The sequence below is a fragment of the Elephas maximus genome, chromosome X (assembly GCF_024166365.1).
Source record: "Elephas maximus indicus isolate mEleMax1 chromosome X, mEleMax1 primary haplotype, whole genome shotgun sequence".
Taxonomy (NCBI): domain Eukaryota; kingdom Metazoa; phylum Chordata; class Mammalia; order Proboscidea; family Elephantidae; genus Elephas; species Elephas maximus.
In genome coordinates, this window is record NC_064846.1 from 7,859,726 (window position 1) to 7,885,756 (window position 26,031).

At 42.3% G+C, this 26,031-nt stretch overlaps 1 protein-coding gene across 1 annotated transcript in view; it reads right to left on the bottom strand.

The window, feature by feature from the left end:
- AFF2 (ALF transcription elongation factor 2) overlaps nt 1-26,031 on the bottom strand; it is a 588,903-nt gene that overhangs the window by 405,613 nt on the left and 157,259 nt on the right. The window contains exon 2 of the mRNA XM_049871652.1: nt 8,667-8,787. Within this exon, the coding sequence (XP_049727609.1) occupies nt 8,667-8,787 (121 nt within the window). The remainder of the gene's footprint in view (nt 1-8,666; nt 8,788-26,031) is intronic.

Here is a 26,031-nt window from a genome sequence, read left to right on the forward strand (position 1 = left end):
CTCTTTATACACCATAGCAACTTCTGATGGACACAAAATGGTCTTTTTTATCCTCCAGAGCCTCAGTAATCCTATTATGGAGCAAGGTATTCTTGGCAATCTTGGTTGAACATTATAAACATGGCAAAAATGAAATTTAGCCATTTCAATCAATTATAGGCTTTCTTCAGTTTGGTCGAATCTTTACTTCCCGTTCTAGATAATCGGTTGGTTCCTTAAATGTAACCTCTGTAGCTGTTATTTTCTAAGTAATCACAATTTCTCTATCATCAAGGAAATGCATTTTCCCAGTATTTTCAGGCATAAATTACATATCTGGTTTGTGGCTCATGACTAAGAGCACCCCTTCATTTTAGCTTTTTTGCCTCTCATTACTTCAGGAAATGCGAGCTTCCCTCAGTTTTCTTCTAATGCTATCTACAAATCAGTAGTGTAATTTCATTGCAAGACTAATTTCCTAGCAGGCTAGGGTACCATAGTATATCTTTTTAATAAAAGTAGCAAAATAATTTAAGTTTTGAGGTTCATTTTTTCCTTTTATCTTATTGTAGCTAAAATATGTGATCTAGTTGTTTGTTTTTTCCCCAATTCTAATATTTTTTACAGTTAATCCCTCAACTGGAAATTGTCAGTTCTTTCTTTAATCTAATTATAATAATAACTTGAATTTGTGTAGCACTTCCCAGATTTCAAAGCAAGGTCTCTCTGGTTGTTTCATTTGTTCCTTACAACAGCCATGTGAGTCAGCCGAGCAGCTCTGGCCTCAATCTGTCCTCTGTCCACCCCAGCCCTAATGACCCTGGGTAAGCCACTTAACCTCTCTGTGCCTCAGTTTCCTCATTCTTGATGAGCTGCGAAGAGCTACCAAATGTTTATTATGATTATTATTACTTTTTATTTTTCACTTCAGAGAAATGAAGTTTCTTCCCCAAAGTCACATACCAGGTAAGCTTATCAAGTCTTCCAACTTTCTGTTAGAGGATAAACAGCTTCCTGTTACAGATAGGGAATCACACAGAACTGGGTTCAATGTCTACATTCACCACTTACTAGGATGTGAAGCTGCAAACAAGCCACCTCACCTCGCTGAGCCTCAAATTCCTCATGGCAAACACCAGGAAAATGCATACTCCATAAAGTTGTTGGAAGGACTAAATGAGCACATGCATAAAAGCCTTCACACAGTGTCTGGCACACAGTAGGCATTTGGTATATGCCAGTTCCTCATCCCACCCAATCTTTCCACAAGACTCTAGATAGGTCAAAAGATTTCAGATTTTTCAAGCACTTTCTAAGATATCCTTCTCAGTAGCATAGCACGAACTCAGATTTGAAAGTTATAAGCTACAACAGCAGTTCCACAGAAATCTTCCCACCAACAACCGAATCTGAGAGTGGTCAACATTCATTCCACTCCGGGAGTGGTAGAAGAGATGCCAAGAAAAGAAAGAAAATCAGCCAGGGACATGAGAGATCGCCATTTCTCCTTTCTGCCAGGAAAGGGCAGTGGGATTAGAATCCTAAAGATTGGTGCTCATGCTAATTTACAAAACAATGACACTACTGGCCACATGATCAGGTCATGTTTTAGGCTTTAGAATAGCAAGAAATTTTCTGCAAACCCTGATTCACCACCAGGAATTTTGATCTTTAATTTGATAAGCATCCTTAGTCCAACCCTAGGGAAGAGTTGAGGGGTACCCCGGTCTCTACCAGTAGACCATGAGCCAGCTCTAGAACTTCCGTGGCCACTGGAATGTCCAGATACTCCAAGGGTGTCCATACCAATCCTGGTCTGGTAAGCCTTTGGAGGTACACATCAGTTCTAGGATCCTAATATGGGGAGGAAGGAGGCATAATCTCCAGTGATCTCCCAGGGAATCCCGAACATAGACACAGCACAAGATGACAACTGGCCATCAAAAAAAAAAAAATTTAAGCAAGGGTAAAAGAAAAATAATTACTACGTCACTAACTGTACCCTTTCCTTCATAGTCTTGACCCAAGAACAAAGGCCTTTCCCCACCAGGAAGCACAAAGACATTAGGCTACTAATTACACAGCAGACCTGGCCCTGCACTGGACTGAATGTTCCCATCTGTGTCCCTACTCGATGTACTTTTGTAATATCAAGACAGATGGCTTTTTAAAACTTCAGACAATGTTGATAATAGGTTTTTATTTTCAACTGCCAACTTGAAAATACACTAACATTTAAAAATAAATTTGCATCTATATGACAGGTCTTGTTAACAAGAGATGGTATTTACCTTAAAGGCACAAGACCATTAATTCACCATGACGTAAAATTATAAAGGGGGAATAAAGTAAAGATGCCGCACCTACTAATATTGCTGAGGAAGGAGTGGATATTGAATTTTAAGAACAATCCCTTTGAGTAAATCTCATTATTCTAACCTATCCAAAGGTAAAATGTAAAACTAATCTGGTTGTTCCTCTTTCACTTCTAAAAGGCAAAAGGATCCTATTACCCTTGGACATCTCTTCCTATTTTCTGAAAAACAAAAACAAGATGGAGTCCACTCTTCTCACCCTGCCCTCAAATCTCCCTTCCATTCTCCTCTTTGTACTCATCTTAACGTTCCATTCCCATCTTCCTCCACATGGCTAATCACTCTTCACATGATTTTGTATTTTCTCATCTCCTGGGGCTTCTACTTATTATCACCTCTCTCTCCTATTTCTTCTTTCTCTCCTTTCCTTCTCTTTTGACATTGGTTCCTTCCCATCAACCTCCAAACATGTTCAAGTTTCTCTTACCTAAAAAGAAAAACCTTTCTTCATTTATTTCCTAACTTTTCTTTTTTCCCTCCTCCTTCCACCCAGAAAGATTAGGTCTACATTCATTGCCTCTCTTTCCTTACTTTACCGCTTTCCAATTACTCTCTGTGTCAGCCTGGTTCCCCGCAATCACCACTGTGATCATCAAATAAAACAGCTCTTTCTAAGGTCACCTGCCAATTCCGACAGCCACACTACAATACTTACCTTTCCTGACCTCACTTGCACATGTAACTAACACATTTCTCCTCCATAAAACTCTTTGTTCCCTTGGTTTCTGTTAAGTTATTCTCTCCTAGTTCTCACGCCACCTCTCTGATCACTCCTTTTTAGTTTCCTTTCCTGATCTCCTCCTTCACCACTTAAATATTGCTACTCCCCAGGATTCTTGCATTGTCCCGCTTCTTACTCTGACTGTAATCTTATTCCCTCTCCCAGCTTCCACTGCCACCTACATAATGATAGCACCTAGATCTCTCTCTCGATCACTCTCATGAGCTCCAGATCCAAATATCAGTGCCTTGATATCCCACTGGCATCTCAAACCCAACATGCTCAAAACTGAATAAATTGTTTTAACTACACACCAACTCTGTTCTCCTTCTGTAAACCCTTTAATGATACCACCAGCCTCTCAAGACAAAAACTTGGGAGGCATTCCTATCCCACCCTCCCCATATCCAATCAGATACCGAGTCCCATCATCTCAACTTACCTGTTGTTGTTGTCGTTAGGTGCCATCGGGTTGGTTCCAACCCGTAGGGCCCTATGCACAACAGAACGAAACACTGCCCTGTCCTGTGCCATCCTCACAATTCTTGCTATACTTGAGCCCATTGTTGTAGCCACTGTGTCAATCCATCTCGTCAAGAGTCTTCCTCTTTTTTGCTGACCCTCTACTTTGCCAAGAATGATGTCCTTCTCCAGGGACTGATCCCTCCTGACAACATGTCTAATGTATGTGAGATGCAGTCTCGACATCCTTGCTTCCAAGGAGCATTCTGGTTGAGCTTCTTCCAGTATAGATTTGTTCGTTCTTGTGGCAGTCCATGATATATTCAATATTCCTTGCCAACGCCACAGTTCAAAGGCATCAATTCTTTGGTCTTCCTTATTCATTGTCCAGCTTTCACTTGCATATCATGCGATTGAGAACACCATGGCTTGGGTCAGGTGCACCTTAATCCTTAAAGCGACTTCTTGCTTTTTAACATTTCAAAGACATCCCATACAGCCAGTTTGCCCAATGCAATGTGTCTTTTGATTTCTTGACTGCTGCTTCCATGGGTGTTGGTTGTGGATGCAAGTAAAATGAAATCCTTGACAGCCTCAATTTTTTCTCCGTTTATCATGATGTTGCTCATTGGTCCAGTTGTGAGGATTTCTGTTGTCTTTATGTTGAGGTGTAATCCATACTGAAGGCTGTTGTCTTTGATCTTCATCAGTAACTGCTTCAAGTCCTCTTCACTTTCAGCAAGGAAGGTTGTGTCATCTGCATAACACAGGTTGTTAATGAGTCTTCCTCCAATTCTGATGCCTCATTCGTCTTCATACAGTGCAGCTTCTCAGATTATTTGCTCAGCATAGAGATTGAATATGTGTGGTGAAAGGATACAACCTTGACGCACACCTTTCCTGACTTTAAACCATATAGTATCTCCTTGCTCTGTTTGGAAGACTGCCTCTTGATCCCTGTACAGATTCTAATGAGCACAATTAAGTGTTCTGGACTTCCCGTTCTCCTCAATGTTACTGATAATTTGTTATGATCCACACAGTCGAATGCTTTAGCATTCTCAATATAATACAGGCAAACATCTTTCTGGTATTCTCTGCTTTCAACCAGGATCCATCTGACATCAGCAATGATATCCTTGGTTCTATGTCCTCTTCTAAATCCGGCTTGAATTTCTGGAAGTTCCCTGTTGATACAGTGCTGCAACCACTTTTGAATGATCTTCAGCAAAATTTTGCTTGCTTTTCATATTAATGATATTGTTTGATAATTTCTGCATTCTGCTGGATCACCTTTCTTGGGACTATGCATAAATATGGGTATCTTCCAGTCAGTTGGCCAGGTAGCTGTCTTCCAAATGTCTTGGCACAGACGAGTGAGCATTTCCAGCACTACATTCATTTGTTGAAACATCCCAATTGGTATTCCGTCAATTCCTCGAGCTTTCTTTTCCTCCAGTGTCTTCAGAGCAGCTTGGACTTCTCCTTTGGTATTGTCAGTTCCTGATCATATGTTACCTCCTGAAATGGTCGAATGTCGACCAATTCTTTTTTGTATAATGACTCTGTGTATTCCTACCATTTTCTTTTGATGCTTCCTGCATCATTTAATATTTTCCCTTTAGAATCCGTCAGTATTGTAACTCGAGGTTTGAATTTTTTTTTCAGTTCTTTCAGCTTGAGAAATGCTGAGCATGTTCTTCCCCTTTGCTTTCTATCCCCAGGTCTTTGCACATATCATCATAATACTTTACTTTGTCTTCTCAAGCCACCCTTTGAAGTCTTCTGTTCAGCTCTTTTACTTCATTTTTTCCTTTTGCTTTAGCTACTCGATATTCAAGAGCAAGTTTCAGAGTTTCTTCTGATGTCCAGTTAGGTCTTTTCTTTCTCTCCTGTCTTTTTAATGACCTCTTGCTTTCTTCAGGTACAATGTCCTTGATGTCATTCCACAACTCATCTGGTCTTCAGTCACTAGTGTTCAGCATGTCAAACCTATCCTTGAGATGGTCTCTAAATCCAGGTGGGATACACTAAATGTCGTACTTTGGCTCCCGTGGATTCGTTCTAACTTTCTTCAGTTTCAACTTGAACTCGCATATAAGCAATTGATGGTATGATCCGCAGTCGGCCCCTGGCCTTCTTCTGACTGATGATATTGAGCTTTTCCATCGTCTTTTTCTATAGACGTAGTCGATTTGATTCCTGTGTATTCCATCTGGTGAGGTCCACTGTATGGACACCGTTTATGTTGGTGAAAAAAGGTATTTGCAATGAAGAAGTCATTGGTCTTTCAAAATTCTATCATGTGATCTCCCACATTGTTTCAATCACCAAGGCCATATTTTCCGACTACTGATCATTCTTCTTTGTTTCCAGCTTTTGCATTCCAGTCACCAGTAATTATCAAAACATATTGATTGAATGTTCAATCAGTTCGATCAGTTTCATCTGTAGCCTTGGTGGTTGGTGCATAAATTCGAACAATAGTCATATTAAACGGTCTTCCTTGTAGGTGTATGGATAGTATCCTATCATTGACAGCGTTGTACTTCAGGATAGATCTTGAAATGTTCTTTTTGACAATGGATTTGACACCATTCCTCTTCAAGTTGTCATTCCTGGCAGAGTAGACCATAGGACTGTCTGATTCAAAATGACCAGTACCAGTCCATTTTAGCTCACTAACACCTAGGATATCGATCCTTATGAGTTCCATTTCATTTCTGATGATTTCCAGTTTTTCTAGATTCATACTTCATACATTCCAGGTTCTGATTATTAATGGATGCTTGCAGCTGTTTCTTCTCATTTTGAGTCACGCCACATCAGCAAATGAAGGTCCTGGAAGCTTGACTCCATCCACGTCATAAAGGTCGACTCTACTTTGAGGAGGCAGCTCTTCCCCAGTCATCTTTTGAGTGCCTTCCAACCTGAGGGGCTTGTCTTCTGGCACTATATCAGACAATGTTCCACTGCTATTCATAAAGTTTTCACTGGCTAAATCTTTTCAGAAGTAGATCCCCTGGGTCCTTCTTCTTAGTCTTCCTTAAATCCTTCCGGCCATGAACTCCCTTTAGCCATGAACTCCCTTAGCGACCAACAGCTTCTTTATCTGCCTCTAGTTTCCTCTCCTTCCAACCCACTCTCCACACTGCCCAGCATCATCCTTCTAAAACGTACATCTGTTCTGGCCATGCCCTGATGTAAAAACTCGGCAATGACTTCTCTTATGCAGGACCACATCCAAATACTTTGCCATAAGTACAAAGCCTTCACCAATCCTTCCTGTGCCTAACTCTGCAGCAGTACCATGAGTCATCCCCTCACTCAGGCATGGGCATTTCTGCCACTGGACCACAGATTTCTTGAAGGCAGGGACTAGGACTTCCTCCCTTTTGTGCACCCAGTCAGGGTCTAAGGCGGTGACTGGCACATAGTGGGCCTTCAGTATGCTTGACCAACTAATCAGGTATCTGAAGACATACATTCAAAAGGAGCATATAAATTACTTCAGTTGAGATTTAAACACACACACACACTGCTGCAGAGTCAATTCCAAATCACAGCGACCCTGTAGGACAGAGTAGAACCGCTCCATAAGGTTTTCATGGCTGGGAATCTTTACGGACGCATACTGCCACATCTTTCTGCTGAGGTGCGGGTGTTCAAACAGCTGACCTTTCAGTTAGCAGCCGAGCACCTAAACACTCTACCACCAGGCCTCCTCCCAAATTGGTTTAGATACGAAAAAAATTTTTTTTAAAGATTATACTATTGCTGACAGATTGAAAACTAGCAGGTTAGGTGACCTAAGTGCAACACCTTTGTCTGATGTACCAAACTTGGAAAGTACCCAAGTGCCTCAATCAAGAGCTGTTTACTTGTTCTGAACATGGCAAGCAAGATTCCAGTCCCACTAACCACCAATTCAAACAGCTCACTCTTTACTGTGAAATAGTATTGGGGCCTATGCTGTTCTCTTTCAGAACTCTCCCTTCCTAGAAGTCACTATCCCCTAAAAGGTATTCTGAAATCACAACTCTTGAATAGAAATTTTCTCTATTGTTGTTTTATTTCTTAAATCGCTTTTGTTCCATTACAGGAAATTACAATGCTATATATTCCATTTCAATAAAAACCAACCAGCTGCCAGCAGTTCAATAAGATCCTTCTCTCATAATCTCTCCCTGGTCACCCCTAGCCCCTACTTCAAATAGAAAAGTTCAGAGGCAGTCCTTGTACAACAGGAGTGGAAAATAGATACTTGCAGACATATCAGTATGATCATTATTGGAGCCACACATAACAAAAACCAAACTCATTGCCATGGAGTAGATGCTGACTCCCAACGACCCCTAAGGACAGAGTGGAACTGCCCCATAGGGTTTCCAAAACTGTACTCTTTATGGAAGCAAACTGTCACATCTTTCTCCTGCGGAGCGGCTGGTGGGTTCAAACTGCTGACCTTTCAGTTAGCAGCCAAGCGTTTAACCACTGTGTCACCAGGGCTACTTGGAGCCACACACTAGCCAGAAAAGCACTCAAAAATCGACCTCACTACTATGCTACCCCCTCTGGTTGAGGCAATCTCCTACCCCATGATTCGTAACTGCCAGGAAAAATGATTGGCTTCTTCCTTGCTCCTAGAATGGTGATTTTCAAAGAGCACTCAAACCGACAAACAGCTGTTAACAAGCTAAAACGGGAAAGAAAAGCAGTGGTTTTCCAAGGGATGACACTGATTGGGAGGAGAAAGAGACATCTCCACGGACATTCTGATGAAGTCTTCAGAGGCTTCCAGCTGCTAAAGCAGTGGCAAGAGCAAAGGGGGCATTCCTGGCTGGAGGAAGTGTAGGACAGTAAAGAGTTCCTTGGAGACAGAAGTCTTACAAGTCACTTTCAACTCTCTTACTGCGCTCCCCAAAGAAGATGGAAATGGGCTCTCGAAGACTTCCTCAGAAACTTGCAATTGTCCCCAACTCAGTGTACGCTTCTATTTCATTTGTGAAATATATTCTCCCCAAAATGATTTGGGTGCTTTCAAAATAGATTAAATGTTGATTAGAGAGTTGAAAACTGTAACAAGCAACCATTTTCCGGAAAGGTAAATGACATACATATTCAGCTACCTTGTAGGGCTCCCCAAAAAGATCAAAGCCTGAAGAAAAGAGATCTTCTTCTTCCTGGACTTCTTGATTCCTTCGCTCCCATTCCCTTTTTTTAAGTGCACTACGGTCTTGTTCATAGTGACTGACAAGAAAAGAAAAAGACAAAAGAAGAAAAAGATTAATTAGTCGTCGAAGTCATTTAGCTCTCCCTTGTTATCAATAAGGAGTCCCTGGGTGGTGCAAATCATTAAGCACTCAACCACTATCCAAGAAGTTGGTGGATCAAACCCACCCAGAGGCACCCTGGAAGAAAGGTCTGGCGATCTACTTCCAACAAATCAGTCCTCATTGCAAACCCTGTGCAGCACAGCTCTACCCTGACACACACGGGCTCGCCTGGGGTCAGAGCTGGCTCCGCAGCAACTGGTTTGGTTCGGGTTCTGGTTATCAGTACGAACCAAAAATGGAAGGAGCCACAGTACCCAAGTTCATAAATACTGCATGGAGAGCAAAAATCCTTCTCTTTAGTCTCACTGGATTTACCATCCTGACTAAAGAAGAAAATAGAGACTTGCTTATCAGCAGTTGTACCCGTGCCCCTTAAGTAAGGCAGGATCCTCTTCCCTTGCCTTTCCTTGGTTACTGCAGCCCATTACACACCCTAGACAGTGGCAAAGCCTGTAACCTTAGTTCAGGGCTCAGAATTCGCAGATGTCCGAGTCCTAAGGACAGGGAATGATTCAAGTGTGGAGCTGCAGATAAACTGGAATTTTGTCCTGAGCGCAGTCGGGGTTTGCCTGCTTTAACCGAATTCACAGGAGACTTGAAGGAGGTGTTTGAAATTCCACACAAACAAATTCCTTAATCGCCCCCTTTCCTTTTGTTTTTTTTGTTGTCGTTGTTTTGGTTTTCCCATGATTTAAGTCAAATCTGACCGGCCTTTTTTGGTAAACTCTTTACAAAGGAAGGGGTCTGGCTTGAACAACCAACATTAACAAGGAAAAGAGTTGTGACAAGCCTTGAATGTCCTGAGTTCACAAATATTTCAGAAACACAGGAAAACTCTCCCTCCCTCCTGGCATTTCAGGCTTTCCCATTGGAGGATCGGTAGACAAACTTCCAAACGTTTTTCCGATAAATTCTGGGCCATTGGATTTTATAGAATTGAACACTTCCTTATGAGGAAAACCATTATTTTGTCATAGTGTAAGGCTGCGCAAATTAAACCGGCATCTATAATTCTTAGGGTAGTGTGTTTTATTTTGTTTGTTGCTTTTTTCCCCCTGCTTTTAAGTTTAATCTTGCCCAAACTGAGTATATATATACTGGGCAAATTTAAGTGACATAAACGTATGTAAAATACCTAGCAGGTGATGTATAAATGTTGGTTTCTCCCCCATGTTAATACTACCCTGTTAAGACTTAATTAGATAATTGACATGCAAATGAACATAAGAGCTGAAGGAATTACAAGAGATACACCAATATAAAAGTACAGTCATGAGTTTGTAATGCATCCTAAACCATAATGCCTATCATTGGTAGCCGAGTTTGTGCTCATGAGCACCATCACTTTAATTTACAAAATAAGAGCTGAACGCATAAAATATCCATGCCACTTAACTAGGTATCAATATCCATGGAGTGCAAGATGCCGCCACACTCAATCATCCACCTTTCTCCACAGGAATCCTTGAACTGTCAACTTCAAAGTGACTTTGATAGCCTCATCTTCTAGATAAACAACACTTCATTTCTCCTTTTTAAAATAATGGCAACATTCACAAGATGTTTAAGTACATGTTACACTTTCATAGTAGGACTGATGCCAGACACATAGGAGCTCAGTGGGCCACTTTTGAGTATGCTCAGCCAATGTTATCACTGTCTGGGGAAGGGGGGGAAGAAAACCCTGGAGGCCTACCCGAAGCCCAGGCCCCACATCTGGGCCCCCATCTGCAAAGTTCTGGCACTGGAAGCCGGCCTATCGCTTGTAGTCTCAGATGCCATACTTAGGTATAACCTTTTCTAGCATCATTTCACCTTTGCATTCACAAACAGTTGCAATCAGACCTCAAACTGTTGTCGTCATATGCTAGAGGGGGATGTGGAATCAACCAGGCAGAGTGACATCATCTTCCATCCCCAAAGTGTGGAGCACGAGTTTGTACCTCAACACCGCATCAAGTCGGGTGTAATCCAAGACCACCAACTTGTCAACATTTAAGACAGTGTATCAGGAGTGGGAACAGGGTAACAAGTTAAAGCAGTATTCACTGCAGCTGGGGGAAGAGAGTCTGTCTGCTGCAAAGAAGGGCGCTTAATTCCTTTGCCTCATGCAAGCAAGAGCCAGAGTCTCAGGCTTCTGAGTAGTGTGAGGAGCAAGATGGCAGTTTCCCAGCTCTGTTCGTTCCATGCACCTGACAACCGCAGATGACAGGCCCATAGATCACATTTAATTCTCCCATGAAGAGAACTGAAGGACTTTGGTCTCTTGGCTTTGCAAACTACCTGCCTTCTCCTCTGAGGGAAAGATATAATTAAAACCCTGACGGGGGAAAAAAAAAAAAAGGGAGCAGGACAAGAAAAGGAAACCTGCTTCAACATGCATGACAACCCTTCAAAAGGCCAGTGGAAAGGGCTCTTCTGGTGTTTTCGACCCTGGGTTGATGTGTTAGGGGGATCATGCTTCAGTTCATTAGCTACTAAATTCCAGGCGAACATCTGAATAGCAGATTGAGCACGCACATTGGTGTTGTCTGTTGCAAGCAAAGCTGCCTGGTATATTTTTTAACACAAATAACAAAGAACGGTTAATTCTCATATCTCCGGCGAGAGCGAATTTAATCTCCACCGAGTGCCACTGCTCTTGGAAGGCAACCAAATCCCTCCAACTTTTTCCCTTTGCGCTCAGCATGGTGTGGTATTGAAAGCTTCACACGGCGAGGTATAATGAGGAATGAACTACTTGGTGATGAAGCTTTCACAGTGTAGAACATCACTGATTTCTGACTGAAACCAAAATTACTAATTTGAAGCACCAGCTAATTAAAACCACAGCTATGTATTTAGCCTCTTGTTATACCTACTGCAGTTTATAATTACGAGGACCTCTTTATCTACTCAATTAAAGTTCTTCTGATTCAGGCAGGTCGTGTTTGAACCCCTGAGCCCTGCTGAGGGCACAGGCAAGCCGATGTCTGTCCCCTGATGATTTGATGTAGCTTTACACTCCCAGGCTGGTTTTCCAAAGGGAAAGGAAGAGGGTTAGGGAACCGTAGGGAAATGTTCAAGCCAGAAATCTGAGTTAGTCATCCTATTATTGGGTGCGACAATGAAAGTGTGTTCAGGCTGACGAGGCCAGGATGAATTGGTCCTATCGGCATGAAAATCCACCTGCATCCTGGGAAGTTGATCAAGAAAGCTCCACTCAAGGATTTGCCACTCTTAGCAAATTAGGATGTTCCTACAGCTTTTTTTTTTTTTCCTCGCTGATAAAATCAAAAATGTTGTATTATGGTGATATCAAAACTACTGAGCACTTAAAACCAAATCTACTCCTAATTAATCTTAGGCCTTTGGTTTTTCTCTCTACAGACTTTTTTTTTTAATTCCTATTTTGCTAACAAAAATCCCTGGTTAAAGCACCTGGCTGCTAACCGAAGGTCAGTGGTTCGAACCCACCAGTCTCTCCATGAGAAAGATGTCGCGATCTGCTTCTGTAAAGGTTATAGCCTAGGAAACTCTGTGCTGCAGTATTACTCTGTCCTATAGGGTCCCTGTGAGTCGCAATCAACTCAATGGCAATAAGTTTATTTGGGGATTTTATTTTGTTGGCAGGAAAAGGACAGAAGGAAGAAGTCCCATTTAACTACTCTGTTCCTCCCTCTGATGCGAGGTGGGGTGGTGGGAAGGTTCTACCGTGAGATCTTCATATGAGCTGTGACTTTGCTCACCTGTGCATTTCCCTAGCCTCCATAAACAAAGAAACTGCAATTATGAAGCAACTGACCTATTTTACCGAGGGGAAAGCTCGAGCCCAGACAGGTAACAGGAGCTGCCCCCAGCCTTCACCAAGGTACTAGTAAAGGGAGACTTGAACCTGTATCTCCATAAATTATAGTCAGCCTTCCTTCTTTAAGGAATTTCTTCGTCTCATCTTCTCCTTTGAGACACGCTCCAATCCTCATCCTTAAACCTGATCTTGTACACAGGTAACTCCCAGTGTCATTATTAGAAGCCACAGGTTCATTCATGGGACAAGAAAACCCAGGGCACACATAAATTCACTGAGATGGAGAAAGTTCAATTATGTGGCTTTCATTAGCTCCCAGTAGGGCTGAGTGGCAGGGTAGTCTTTTGGAGCAGAGACACTTTAGCAATCCTCTAGTTCTCGTTCCCTCATGTTACAGATGAGGAAATTGAACTCAGAAAGGTAAGGGCCCCGTGGTAGGTTTGTGGCAAGCCTAGGGTGCGGAAAGTAGGTTTGCCCAATACTCCTGGCTTGCCCTTTCTGCCTCCCATATTTCCATTGCAGTCCAGAAAAAACATTAGTCCCCACTGCACTCCACTGGACAACTTTCCTTAGGATTGTATTTTATTAGCAATCGCCAGTAGGGAAAAAAATTTAGGAATTTAATTTGAACTCAAGTATAGAAAAACCATTAGTTCCCTTATACTAAAATGTACAGACCTAGAGGGGTTGTAAAAACTAACTGCATCTGTGAGAAGAGGCTGGAGAGGGAGGAAAAGCCAGTTTAAGTCTATTTGGTTTATATATTTAATGACGTTTAATAATCATTGTTTATTCTACCTAGCGTTGGTTATCTTACAAAGCTACTTGGGGAAACATTAAGAAAACCTGATATTTTAAAACAACAAGTTTGTTTAAAAATACAGCCAACCAGTAGAAAATTTGCTATATGAATGCTATACAGGAAGTAAATAATTCAGTCGCTCTTGTTATCTAGTCCAACTGGTACTAAAACACCTTCATTACGGCCGATATCTTTGTAAAAGCATAAAAAATACATATTTAAGCCACCCCAGGGACAAACATAAGCCATAACTCACTCCTTGTGGTTCTCCGGAATGAATTTCTGCCTTCTATATCATTTGTAGATATTTATACTTATTACATGTTCCAGAGGCCCAAATGTCATTTTTTTCAATATCACGTCCAATTTTGAATTTGACACTTATTCTCGTCTCCACAGAGCTTCTATCGGTTAAAGAAGAAAATCTCTGCTATTCAATACCTTCAAGCTCATCTGCAGATTCTATACTTATTTTCTCTAATATCTATGAGCACCTATATGTAAAATGCTAAACACAAAGCTCTAAAAAAAAAAAAAAGCTAAAAACAGGCCATAATTATTTGACACATACAGGGAGCCAAACACAGGAGTCCTACTTATGGAGGTGCCACCATGACTCACTGAAAACTCTGTATACAGCCACTCTCTCCAGCAAATGGACTCTCTCTCCACAAACACGTGCTCTCATGAAAAACAATCAAGATGGGAATGAAAAAGGAGAGAAAACACACAAGATATTTACTCTAGACATCTGTCAGCTACCCATCTGGCCATTCCAATTTTTTTAGGTTTTAGGGAAATGGACAAGTGCTTATTCTCATAGTTCCATTAAATGTGCACTTTTTACAAAGATGTGTATGCCAGTATTTCCAGAAGCCCTAAAGAAGCCCTGGTGGTACAGTGGTTAAGTGCTCGGCTGCTAACTGAAAGGTGAGCAGTTCAAACCCATCAGCGGCTCCATGGGAGAAAAATGCAGCAGTCTCCTACCATAAGGGTTGTGTTGTTGGGTTAGGTGCCATCAAGTCAGTTCTGACTCATAGCGACCCTATATACAGCAGAACACTGCCAGGTCCTGTGCCATCCTCACAATTGTTGTTATGTTTGAGCCCATTGTTGCAGCCCTTGTGTCAATCCATCTCATTGAGGGTCTTCCTCTTTTTCACTGACCCTCTACCAAACATGATGTCCTTCCCCAGGGACTGATCCCTTCTGATACCATGTCGAAAGCATGTGAGATGAAGTCTTGCCATCTTCATTCCCAAGGAGCATTTTGGCTGTACTTCTTCCAAGACAAATTTGATTAAAGATTACAGCCTTGGAAACCCTATGGGGCCGTTCAACTCTGCCCTACAGGGTCGGTATGAGTCGGAATAGATTCGAGGGCAACGTGTTTGGTTTTTTTGTTGTTGTTTTGTTTTGGTGGGAAACAGGCTTAATATTCCACTGTACCCATTGCCATCGCTGTAGATACTGCATGTCCTCCTCTTACGAAAATGGAACCAAAGATTCAGTGCATCCAGAAACCTTGTCATATCATCCTCCTGTGGTGTCGGGCAGATGCTCCAAGAACTGCGCCCCCCTCCCCACCACCACCCTGGTTGTCTCACCTGCTTCCCTTCTCTTCTGGTCCTCTCTCTCTTTTGAACAACTTTATTGAGATCTAATTCACATACCATACAATTCACCCATTTAATGTGTACAAAGTTGTGCAACCATCACCATTATCTAATTCCAGGACATTTTCATCACCCCAAAAGGAAACCCTGTATCCATAAGCAGTCACTTTCCTTCTTCCCCCCAGGCTCTGGTAACCACTACTGTATATTTTGTGTCTATAGATTTGCCTAGTCTAGACATTTCACATAAATGAAATCATACAATTTGTGGTCTTTCTTGATGGCTTTTTTACTTAACATAATGTTTTCAAAGTTCATCCATGTTGTAGCATGTATCAGAACTTCATTCCTTTTTATATATGAATAATATTCCATTGTATTTATATTATGGTCCCTTTATACCATGCTCAATGGTAGGGCTCATCTTGTCAGTTTATAATGATTTAATTGGTGTTCTCTATGCATCTCATTGGACTTTTTACTCCTTATGAGAAATGTCCGTGGCTTCTAAGGCACTTATACAATGAACCTACCTGAAAGTAAATAAGCAATGTCAAGTGCAGATATTGTGGGGAAGATGTAGGTTCTTTTCTAAAGACTAGCCTTTAGAATTTTGACTAACTCACCAAACTCCCAAAATGATGTTGTGATATTTGTAAAAGTAACAAATACTCAAGCTGCAAAGATCATTTAATACAACCGGGAATAGTTAAAAAAAAAAAAAAAAACTTAAGCAAAAACCTAACCCGACACCAATCAAAGAAACAAGTCCTGTTGTTGCCAGATGCAGAGCTCCAGAGAATTTCAGGATGTGGCCAGAAATGATGGGAACCAGTTTCAGATGACCTGGGATGGGGCTCTAATTCTTTCACTTAACCAGTTGCTCAATCATTAATAAATCACTTTACCTTTCTGAGCCTCAGTTTCCTCATTTGTAAAATAACCTCTTCCCCTACCTGGTTGGTGTGATTGTGAATGAGAAAGGCTTTTGTAAACTCCTAATGGCTGCTTACATTTAATGGGTGAGATCCTGGGCACCTTGATCATGATTTACCTTCACACAAAGCTCTGCTGTACCGTAACTCCTTTGGTCCTTAGCAATGTCCGAGTAGGTTTGCAAGACATGGATTATTATCTCCTTTTAAAGATGAGAAAACTGAGGCTCAGAATATTGTGCCAACTCTCACAGCCTGAGAGCTAAACCTAGGACGCCACTCTCCCGATTCCTAGTCCAGTGAACCCGTGGTATTTAGTATATGCACAGAGTTGTGCAACCATCACCACGATCTACTTCCAGAATGTTTTCATCACCCTAAAAGGAAAACCAGATCCATTAGCAATCACTTCATTTAACTCCTTATTACAGGAAAGTAAATCAAGGACCAGGACCCTTTAGGGAACTGACTTATTCTACTATACGGATATTAACATTGCTACTATTCATCAGCAGAAAGGCATTAAAGGTGACAAGCAGCTATTATAAGAATAGACTTATCAGGCAAAATAACAACAATGATAGCTCCTATCTGTTGATTACTTGCTCCATGCCAAACACTCTGCTAGGCACTAATGAGTGTTAAACCTCACAAAAACTCTGATGAGGTAGTATCATCCTCATTTTGCAGATGAAGGAACTGAGACACAGGAGACACGGGGAGAATAACTGGCCAGGCAACACACAACTAGTAAGTGATGCAAGTAGGACAACTACTGAGGCTGCCAGAATCCAGAGGCTGCCCTCTTAGCCAAAAAGAAGATGCTAGTAGGTATAGATATTAATGATATTGTTCTATAATTTCCACATTCGGTTGGATCACCTTTCTTGGGAATAGGCATCAATATGGATCTCTTCCAGTCAGTTGGCCAGGAAGCTGTCTTCCGTATTTCTTGACATAGATGAGTGAGCACCTCCAGCGTTGTATCTGTTTGTTGAAACATCTCAATTGATATTCCATCAATTCCTGGAGCCTTGTTTTTCTCCAATGCCTTCAGAGCAGGCTGGACTTCTTCCTTCAGTACCATCAGTTCCTGATCATATGCCACCTCTTGAAATGCCTGAATATCAACTAATTCTTTTTGGTATAATGACTCTTACTTTGGACATGTTGTCAGGAGGGATCAGCCCCTGGAGAAGGACATCATGCTTGGCAGAGTACAGGGCCAGCGGAAAAGAGGAAGACCCTCAACAAGGTGGACTGACACAGTGGCTGCAACAATGAGCTCAAGCATAACAACGATTGTAAGGATGGCGCAGGACCGGGCAGTGTTTCGTTCTGTTGTGCATAGGGTCGCTATCAGTCGGAACCGACTCGACGGCACCTGACAACAACAACAACAACAACAACAACAACAACAGTAGGTATAGATTCCTCACAGAGAGAAAGGCATTCACAGAGGCATATCTGCACATTTAAGCTCCACTCACACAACAGGCATGGTCCAACTGATTCACAGGATATGTCTAAAATAGGAATTTCCTGAAGAATATCTCAGCTTCTAAGAGGCTCTTGGAACATGGTGTAGAATTCTTCTCAGAACAGCAAGCAAGCACAGGTAAACACTCAATGGATATTGATTATCAACAATATTGTAAGAAGGCACTAAAGTCCCCTGTTTTTGACGATTTCACCTTAATGGAAATGCCACTTTTATAGAGAATGACCATGACTCTGGCAACCCAAAGGTTTCCTTCTGTCTGCAGTAGCACTCAGCATAACAACGCCTTTCCAGAAGCCTGTTCAAATTGTACTTTAAAGGTAGTCTCTCCAGTGAAATGCAATCCTTTTGTCCTCACACAATATGACCGATGGCTAAGAGACATGCTTCAATGTCCCTGTCTGCTTGAGAGGGAGTCTGTTTCCTCAGCAAGTATAACTTCCCTCCTCTTCAAGGCTCAGAAAGTGGTAGGAATACTTCTACAACTACGCAACCCTGCCTTCACCTCCTCAACGTCATGACAAGCATCCTCCCCCTCCCCTTCCAGACCCCACGCCAAGAAGACTCCATTACACAATAGATATCTAAGCATCCTTGAGTTTCTTTTCAGCTCTTGTAACATTTTCGTACGTTAAATGTCTGATTTCCATTTTTATAGAAAATCTTAAAAAATAACTTCAGTTCTGACCCAGTCATGACAAATGAGCCTTCACTGTCACTCCTTACGACTCCTTAATCCATTGGTAACACAAAGCACTGCATGACAAGCACCTGGCACACAATGTGGCCTAGCCAAAAGCACTGTGAACAATTGAATGGCTCAGCAGCTTTCGGAAAACTAGTTGGGGCCTTGAATGGATGCCACAAACCAAGATAATATGCAATCTGATAGTGACTACACTGCACGTATTTATTTGTATATTTATGACTCTTAAATAGCTTCACAAATTAAGACTATATAAAAATCAAAATAATATAACACGCCTCACTCCCAGTCTCGTCAGCATCAACCTGTCCGCCTTTGCCACTTCCAGGTAACAATTTTAATTACTTTCTTGTTTATTCTTCCAGTGTTTCTTCATGTAGTCTTTAGTGCCAACTTGAACTTATTTTATTTTCTCCTTAAATTGAGCAGAGTTGACACGTGCTGAGCTTTAAAGAGCTGCTAGTTCTAAATCTTGATCTGCTTTCAAGGAAATAGAAGTATGATGTCCATGATTATAAATGGTTTCATAGGTCCATGGGAGAGGAGGTGGTGACAAGCTTTGAGTGCTTGTGATAGCTCAAAAGTACTTTGTGGTTTGAATTCTGGCTTGTGGTGGGGCTAGTTTGTGGAATCTATGCTGCAGGTCCTTAGAAGCAAGGATGGCAAGATTTAGGCTCACTTATATCTTCAGTCTGGTAAAGTAGAGGGCCAATGAAAATGAGGGAAACCCTCAATGGAATGGACTGACACAATAGCCATAACAAGGGACTCAGACACGCCAACAATCCTGAAGATAGTGCAGGACCAGGCAACGTTTTATTCTGTTACATACGGAGTTGCCATGAGTCAGAGCCGACTCCACAGAGACTAACAACAACAACAAATGGTGCAAATTAGGAGTTAGCTTTCTCCTCCTCCTTCTCCACCTCCAGGCTTTGGCCTGCTTCCCCGTGGCCTTCCCTGGCCAGCCTGCCCTGGTGAGGCAGGCATGAGGCCCTGCTCCGCTGCCCAAGGCTTACCTTAGTCCTCCACTTCTGATGACTTCTTGCCCAGCCCCAACGTGTCCCGACTCCATCCCATGAGCCACTTCTGCAGCCCATACCTGTTGCTTCTATAGCCAAGCTACACAGGACAACTCTGCCTTTTGAATTGAGAAGAAGCTGCCCGAAGGATTTCCTCTCTATGCCCATTAAATGTCAGGAATTCTTTCCCAAGTCAAAATTTTAATATAACCTTCCGGCTTCTCATAAATGGCATTTTTAAAAGGTGTTTTATTTTCAGTTAGCAATAAGCAAGGCAATTGCAATAACTACTTAATTTAAAACCATATTTTCTCAGAAATGGTATTCTTAATTACTTTGAAACTAAGGAAATTAATGGCCTTCACAAGAGGCTTATAATGGACAATTTTCAGCTGACTATTTTCATGTCTCACGAAACCCTTTGATCCACATGTACTTACTAATTTTTACCCGGGAAAATTACACCCCCTAAAGGCTTCCTGTCTTGGCCGCTGCCTCTCTCCGGGGGCCCACTCACCCCCACAGAGCTCTGACCTGAGCAAACAGCTGGGAGCCTGAAATCAGGACCATAGTGCAGAGCTGGGTACGGGCTGCTTTGCCAGCCTCTGCCAGTTGTCATGGCTCCTGGTTTGTTTTCTCGCTTGGACCTATCGTGGCTCTGCCCTGGGTCACACTTCTCCCTCTTGCCCTGACCAGGTGCCTGACTTGACCCAGGGAAGCCCCCAGATTGCATTTCTGAGCCAGTTCAAAATGGAGACTCTGGGCCTCTTCATGGCGAGTGCAGGAAAGCCTGGACCTTAGGAATGATCGTTTCTACTTCACCTTCCACGTCATCCAGTCCTACCTCTTCTATGCCAGCACAGCTCTCCTTTGGCTTCCTGCTCATCCTTCTCTCCCCTTCGCCTGCTCTGCCTGAGAAAACGGTGGGTGTTAAATGAAACTGTCACCGGAGAGGAATAACGCATTTCTGCTTCCCATTTCTCTGGAAAAGTGCCAAGCTCACTGTTCGGCTCTCAATAAATATTTTTTGACTGAATGAATAAACAAATGACAGGCAAACATATTTTTTCTGCCCAAGTTCAATGACAAATATCTTAATTAATATATTAATTAATTTGTCTAGTTAATCAACAAACAGCTACTGGATGCCTACGTCACGCTAGACACCATCTTTGGTGCTTGGAATAAAATAAAACACAGTACGAAGCTTCAAGAAATTCACAGCCCATACCACCACTGACTGCTCTGACAGGGATCATGATAGAGGATCCCGGACACAGCTGGAGAAAAATGTAGAACAAAATTCCAATTCAAAAAAGAAAGACCAGACTTGCTGGCCTGACAGAGACTGGAGAAACCCTGAGTGTATGGCCCCTGGACACACTTTCAGCTCAGTAATGAGGCCACTCCTGAGGTTCACCCTTCAGCCAAAGATTGAACAGGCTCATGGAACAAGACTAAGGGGGTACACCAGCCCTGGGGCAGGGACTGGAAGGCAGGAGGGAACAGGAAAACTGGTAATAGGGAACCCAGGGTCGAGAAGGGAGGGCGTTGACATGTCGTGGGGTTGTTAACCAATGCCACACAACAATGTGTGTACCAACTGTTTGATGAGAAACCAGTTTGTTCTGTAAACTTTCATCTAAAATTCAATTACAAAAAATTCACAACTCAGAAGGAGAGGCAAAGACATTCAAAGATAAGCATAACGCAGGAGACACTAACCAAGTGACACTAAAGATGGTCCCACGAGTGAACAAGAGATGAAAGATGCAGCCAAACTCAGCCCCACCGAGTGTCCGTGGGCTGTTCCGCGAAATGGGTCTACAATGCTGGTGGGAAAACCGTCATATCTTCTGCTCTCTGGGGAAGCTAGAAAATGAGAATTTGGTCTTTGCAAATGCTTGTGTTCAAGGGTGAACCCCTAATTTCACTTGTGATACCAAGTGGGAGAAAGAGCCTTCCAAAAGAAATGGATGACTGAGATAAGCATGTGAACGGTGAGCTCATAAAGAATAGATGAGATTTCAAAGGGACACATTTATTGTTTCCTATGTCTTAGCACCTTGTCTTTCCATATGATTAGCTATCAGTCTCAGTTATCCAAAACTGGTATGAAATAAAGCGTTTACGCTGTTACGCTTCATTGATGTCAGCTAGGGGGGCATGAGAATCTCCATGAAGGTGGGTAATTGATGTGTAAATCAGGGCTCAATCACTCTGTAATAGAAATGGTCCCACTGAAAATATGCTTGTTGAACACAATCGCATAGAAGCCAGAGGGAGGGAGGGAGAGGAGAGGAGCCTTATTTATTAAAAATGATAATAACTGGCAATTTGTGCAATTTTCTCTTCAGCAAAGGGCTGCTGTCAGCAAGGCTTGCAAGCAAGTGGTGACCAACAATTCAGAGTTTCCTTCTGTTCTCTTGAACTGTTTGTTTTATTTAAATGCTTGGAGACCCTGTGGTGGATGTTTAAAAAGCGAATTAAAACAACACGTTCATCTCTGGAAACATGACACATGTAAATGACATCGGTGATTGTAATTTGGTTAACAATGCTTACTCTAGGTATGCTTGCTATTGTGATCAAAACCCTGCTGTCACTTTCCCTTTGCTTCTGGAGCGCAGTGAATAAAAAAGGACAATGCCTTGCAATTCGATATTTTAATATTTAATAATTCAAAGGAAAAAGTAACTTACTATTGCTGACCAAATGGCAGCTCCTATTTCTACCATTATCATAATCGTTATTATTATTACTACTTAAGGCATCCTAAAGGTGTTTAGGACACAGTGGCTGCAACAATGGGCTCAAGTACAGCAAGGATTGTGAGGATGGCCACGACAGGGCAGCGTTTCCTTCTGTGGTACACAGGGTCGCTATGAGTCAGAACCGACTCGAGGGCACCGAACAACAACAAGGGTGTTTTGTAGCCGATTTTTCTTGCCCTCTGTGGTCCTCACTGAATACAGGGGGAATTCTCTGCACCAAATATTGCCGCAGTAGGCTGAACAGGCAACACTCCTGTCAATTAATCAGAAAAAAGTAAGGGCTAGGTTTTTCCAGATCGTGGGAAGAGAATGGTTGCCTTAATAGAAGAGTCAGGCTTATCCTTTGCATCTAGTGTGGAACCAATGGATTTACCCACCAGAGCGTGATCCACTCTTGGTTTCCAGCACAGCACGCACGTGCGCATACACACACACACACACACACACACATACACAACAAGCACATTACCGTGTGGCAGCACAGGAGGCCCAGCATTGGTATAAAATGTGCTCTGTTGTGGACGGGACCGGCCTCTGCTAACCTGAGCTCACCAGCTGTCCTGAACGCTCGCCTCATTCATATCTAGTACCAGGCCTTAATGCAGATGTTCTCACCTTGAGAGAACATCTGCATAAAGCAAACTAGCAGTCATTGGCTAAGGGGGGGGGTGGCATAATTAGGGGCTCTCTGTAATGGTCTCATATTTTGAAGGTGAGTGCATTATCAGTGGCATTACAAAATAAAGAAATGAAAGAAACTGGTGCATGCCAGGATTTTAAAGATTTCTTACTTTTTGGAAAAGCAACAGATCCCTTACATTTGCGTGGTACTTTTCACTTCACAAAGCACTTGCACAAATATGAGCTTATGGGGGACTTATAACAACCATGAGAAACAGGCAGGGCAGGCACTGTAGCCTCCCATTTCACAGATGAGGACACCGAGGCCCAGAAGGGCTGACGGCCTAATGCCCACTGTGGCTCACCTAATGAGATGCAGAATCAGAAGACGAATGCAGATTTTCTGAGTCCAAATGCAGTGTGTTCTGATTGCAAAATGCCTTCTAATTCTATTCTTCTGGTTCATGGGAAGAGTTACTAAGAGCTAGAGCAAAAGGGTATTAAGGTTTTTTTCAGAATAGTCCTTAATGGACGCATCTTTATAAATGGATTAGCTAATATTCCATGATTGTGCATTTTTAGAAAACACATAGGAGAAGGACTTTTGGGAGGAGGAGACCGTTAGTGAAAAGACCTCGGAGAATGAATGATTCCGAATATGTGACCTTGGGCAAGTCACTGGGCCTCTCTGCCTCAGTCTCTGTAGTTAACACATTCAACTTCACCCACATTGCCTCCTTAAAAAAAAAAAAAATCACCTTTCCAAAGGAGTACAAAATAAAGGAGGAGAAAAAGATAAAATTGTAATGTAATTATCTGAAACTGTGCTGTCCAATACGGTGGCCACTAGCTAACTAAATTGTCCAATCTACCATGAACTGCCAAAAGAATGAACAAATCTGTTTTGAAAGAAGTACGACCAGAACGCTCCTTAGAAGCAAGGATGGCGAGATTACGTCTCACATACTTTGGACATGTTATCAGGAGGGACCAGTCCCTGGAGAAGGACATCATGCTTGGTAAAGTACAGGGACAGCGGAAAAGAGGAAGACCCTCAAAGAGATGGACTGACACAGTGGCTGCAACAGCAGCCTCAAGCATAACAACGATTGTGAGGATGGCGCAGGACCGGACAGTTTTTCATTCTGTTGTGCACATGGTTGCTGTGAGTCGGAACTGACCCGACGGCACCTAACAACAACAGCAACAGCAGCTAAACTGAGCACATGAAAAGTAGCCAGTCCAAGTTAAGATGTGCTGTAAGGGTAAAATACATACTGGATCTCAAAGACATAGTATGAAAAATAATATTAAATATCTCATTTATTTTACATATATTGAATGTTAATATATTCTGCATACATTCGGCTAAATAAAAATCATTATTAAAGTTAATTCTGCCTATTTATTTATTTTTTTAAATGTGGCTACTAGAAAATTTGGGGGGCACTGGTGGTTCAGTAGCAGAATTCTCGCCTTCCACGCACAAGGCCCAGGTTTGATTCCTGGTCGATGCACCTCAAGCACAGACGCCACCCAACTGGCAGTGGAAGCTTGCGTGTCGCTATGATGCTGAACAGGTTTCAGTGCAGCTCCCAGGCTAAGACAGACTATGAAAAAAGGCCTGGTGATCTACTTTTTTGCAAATCAGCCAATGAAAGCCCTATGGATCACAACGGTCTGATCTGCAACCAATCACGGGGATGGTCAGGACCAGGCAATGCTACATTGTACTGTGCATGGGCTCACCACGTGTGGCTTGCATTTGCGGCTCACTTTATATTTCTTCTGGGCAGCACTGGTCTAGAAGGAGAGATTTTTCTAGGTCTACTTAGCTGAAACAATACCGGATTCAGTGCTATACTACCGGACAATAAAAGACATTGTACCTTTGGAATGAGTGTAACGTTCTTTGACCTGTGTGGTCCTGTTTTATTATCTCCCTTCTCTATTCTCATTTGTCCCCTCAATCCCGTTTTCATTCAGACCCTGGGCACATATGCCAATGTTTGTTTTCACGACTGCTGTATTGTCTAATTGGCGCGTTGTCGATCAATAATGTGTGAGGTGTCGAGCTCTGTTTGTATAATATGTTTAATATGCTCCCACCCAATGCACCATATGGAGCCACTGCACTGTATATTATGAGCACATTAATGCTAAAACGCAATTGAGTACCACTGGTGCATAGTAAACTAGTGAAACAAAATTATGCTAAGTAGTTGCTGAACATCGTGGTCCCTAATATTTGTAATGAGCATTACAAACACTGCTCAGGCTTGTGGGTGCCTGTGCATGCCCTTCTCTGAACTAGCAAGAGACCCTAGGCACTATTCCAGGCATAATGTAAATTTCATTTTATGAGATGATGGCATTTTTCAGGTACAGGGACAAAAGAGAATAAATAATAGAGTGGCATTTAATCTACCAATAACTGTGTCTTTAAATCTAAACCCTTTGCAGTTTCGCAGCCTTTTATGCCTGTTTTCCTTCCAAGGTGCTTGTAATAGCTGGGGAGAATTTTGATTAGTATAAGCCACCAGCCGTATTTTTTTCCCCTACCTGTTTCGCATACATTTCACATATTACTCTTAGAACTCCTTCTCAGTTTACTGATATTTTCTTGGAAAATTGCCAGCCAATCTGTAGCAGAAATGAAACTGTGCCTTTTAATATAAAGCACTCTTTGATGAACACATCCTGGTAGAGCCAGATGAATCAGCAGCCTGGTAGGACGAACCGTTTTGTCTCAGCAACACACCACTCGAAGGCTGGGATAGATGCGTTCGTGCATTGACGAGCACCCCAGCGTGAGAGAGCACAGGCCCGCACTCTGCCACCCTTTCCACTCGCCTTCCTCAGCACGCCGTGGGCTTGACGACAAGAATGGAGTCACATGAACAATTTACTATGATTCCTTTGGTTTCCTTTGTTAATTAAAGATTCAACAAGAACTGAATGCTGACGCTTTTTAAGTATCAGATCCCCATTGATCCATAGCCCCCAACATGCTCGAGCTATACTGGGGGTCTAATATAGTTTATCGTTACTTAGAGCACTGATTGGCTGGAGGAATTATACTCCAATAAATGATGGCGCTGTCATTGAAGCCGCCTGTAATTGCTTCCATTCATCGTAATGTATGCTCTAACACAAACTGGAAAGAAAGGAGATGATCAACTTCAAGCTTCAGCTGTTTCAAATTCCACAGTGTGTCCCTAAGTTAATGGATGTTGAAGATTATGCTGATACATGTGCTGTGTTTCAGTAGATGGATCTTGAGAGAGTTATATATATATGCACACTCGTACAGTGCATGTATGTAGGCTCCACACAGATGTGAATAGCTGCCCGCTTGGTGCGGGGCCAGGATATAGATTCCTCAACAACAGTG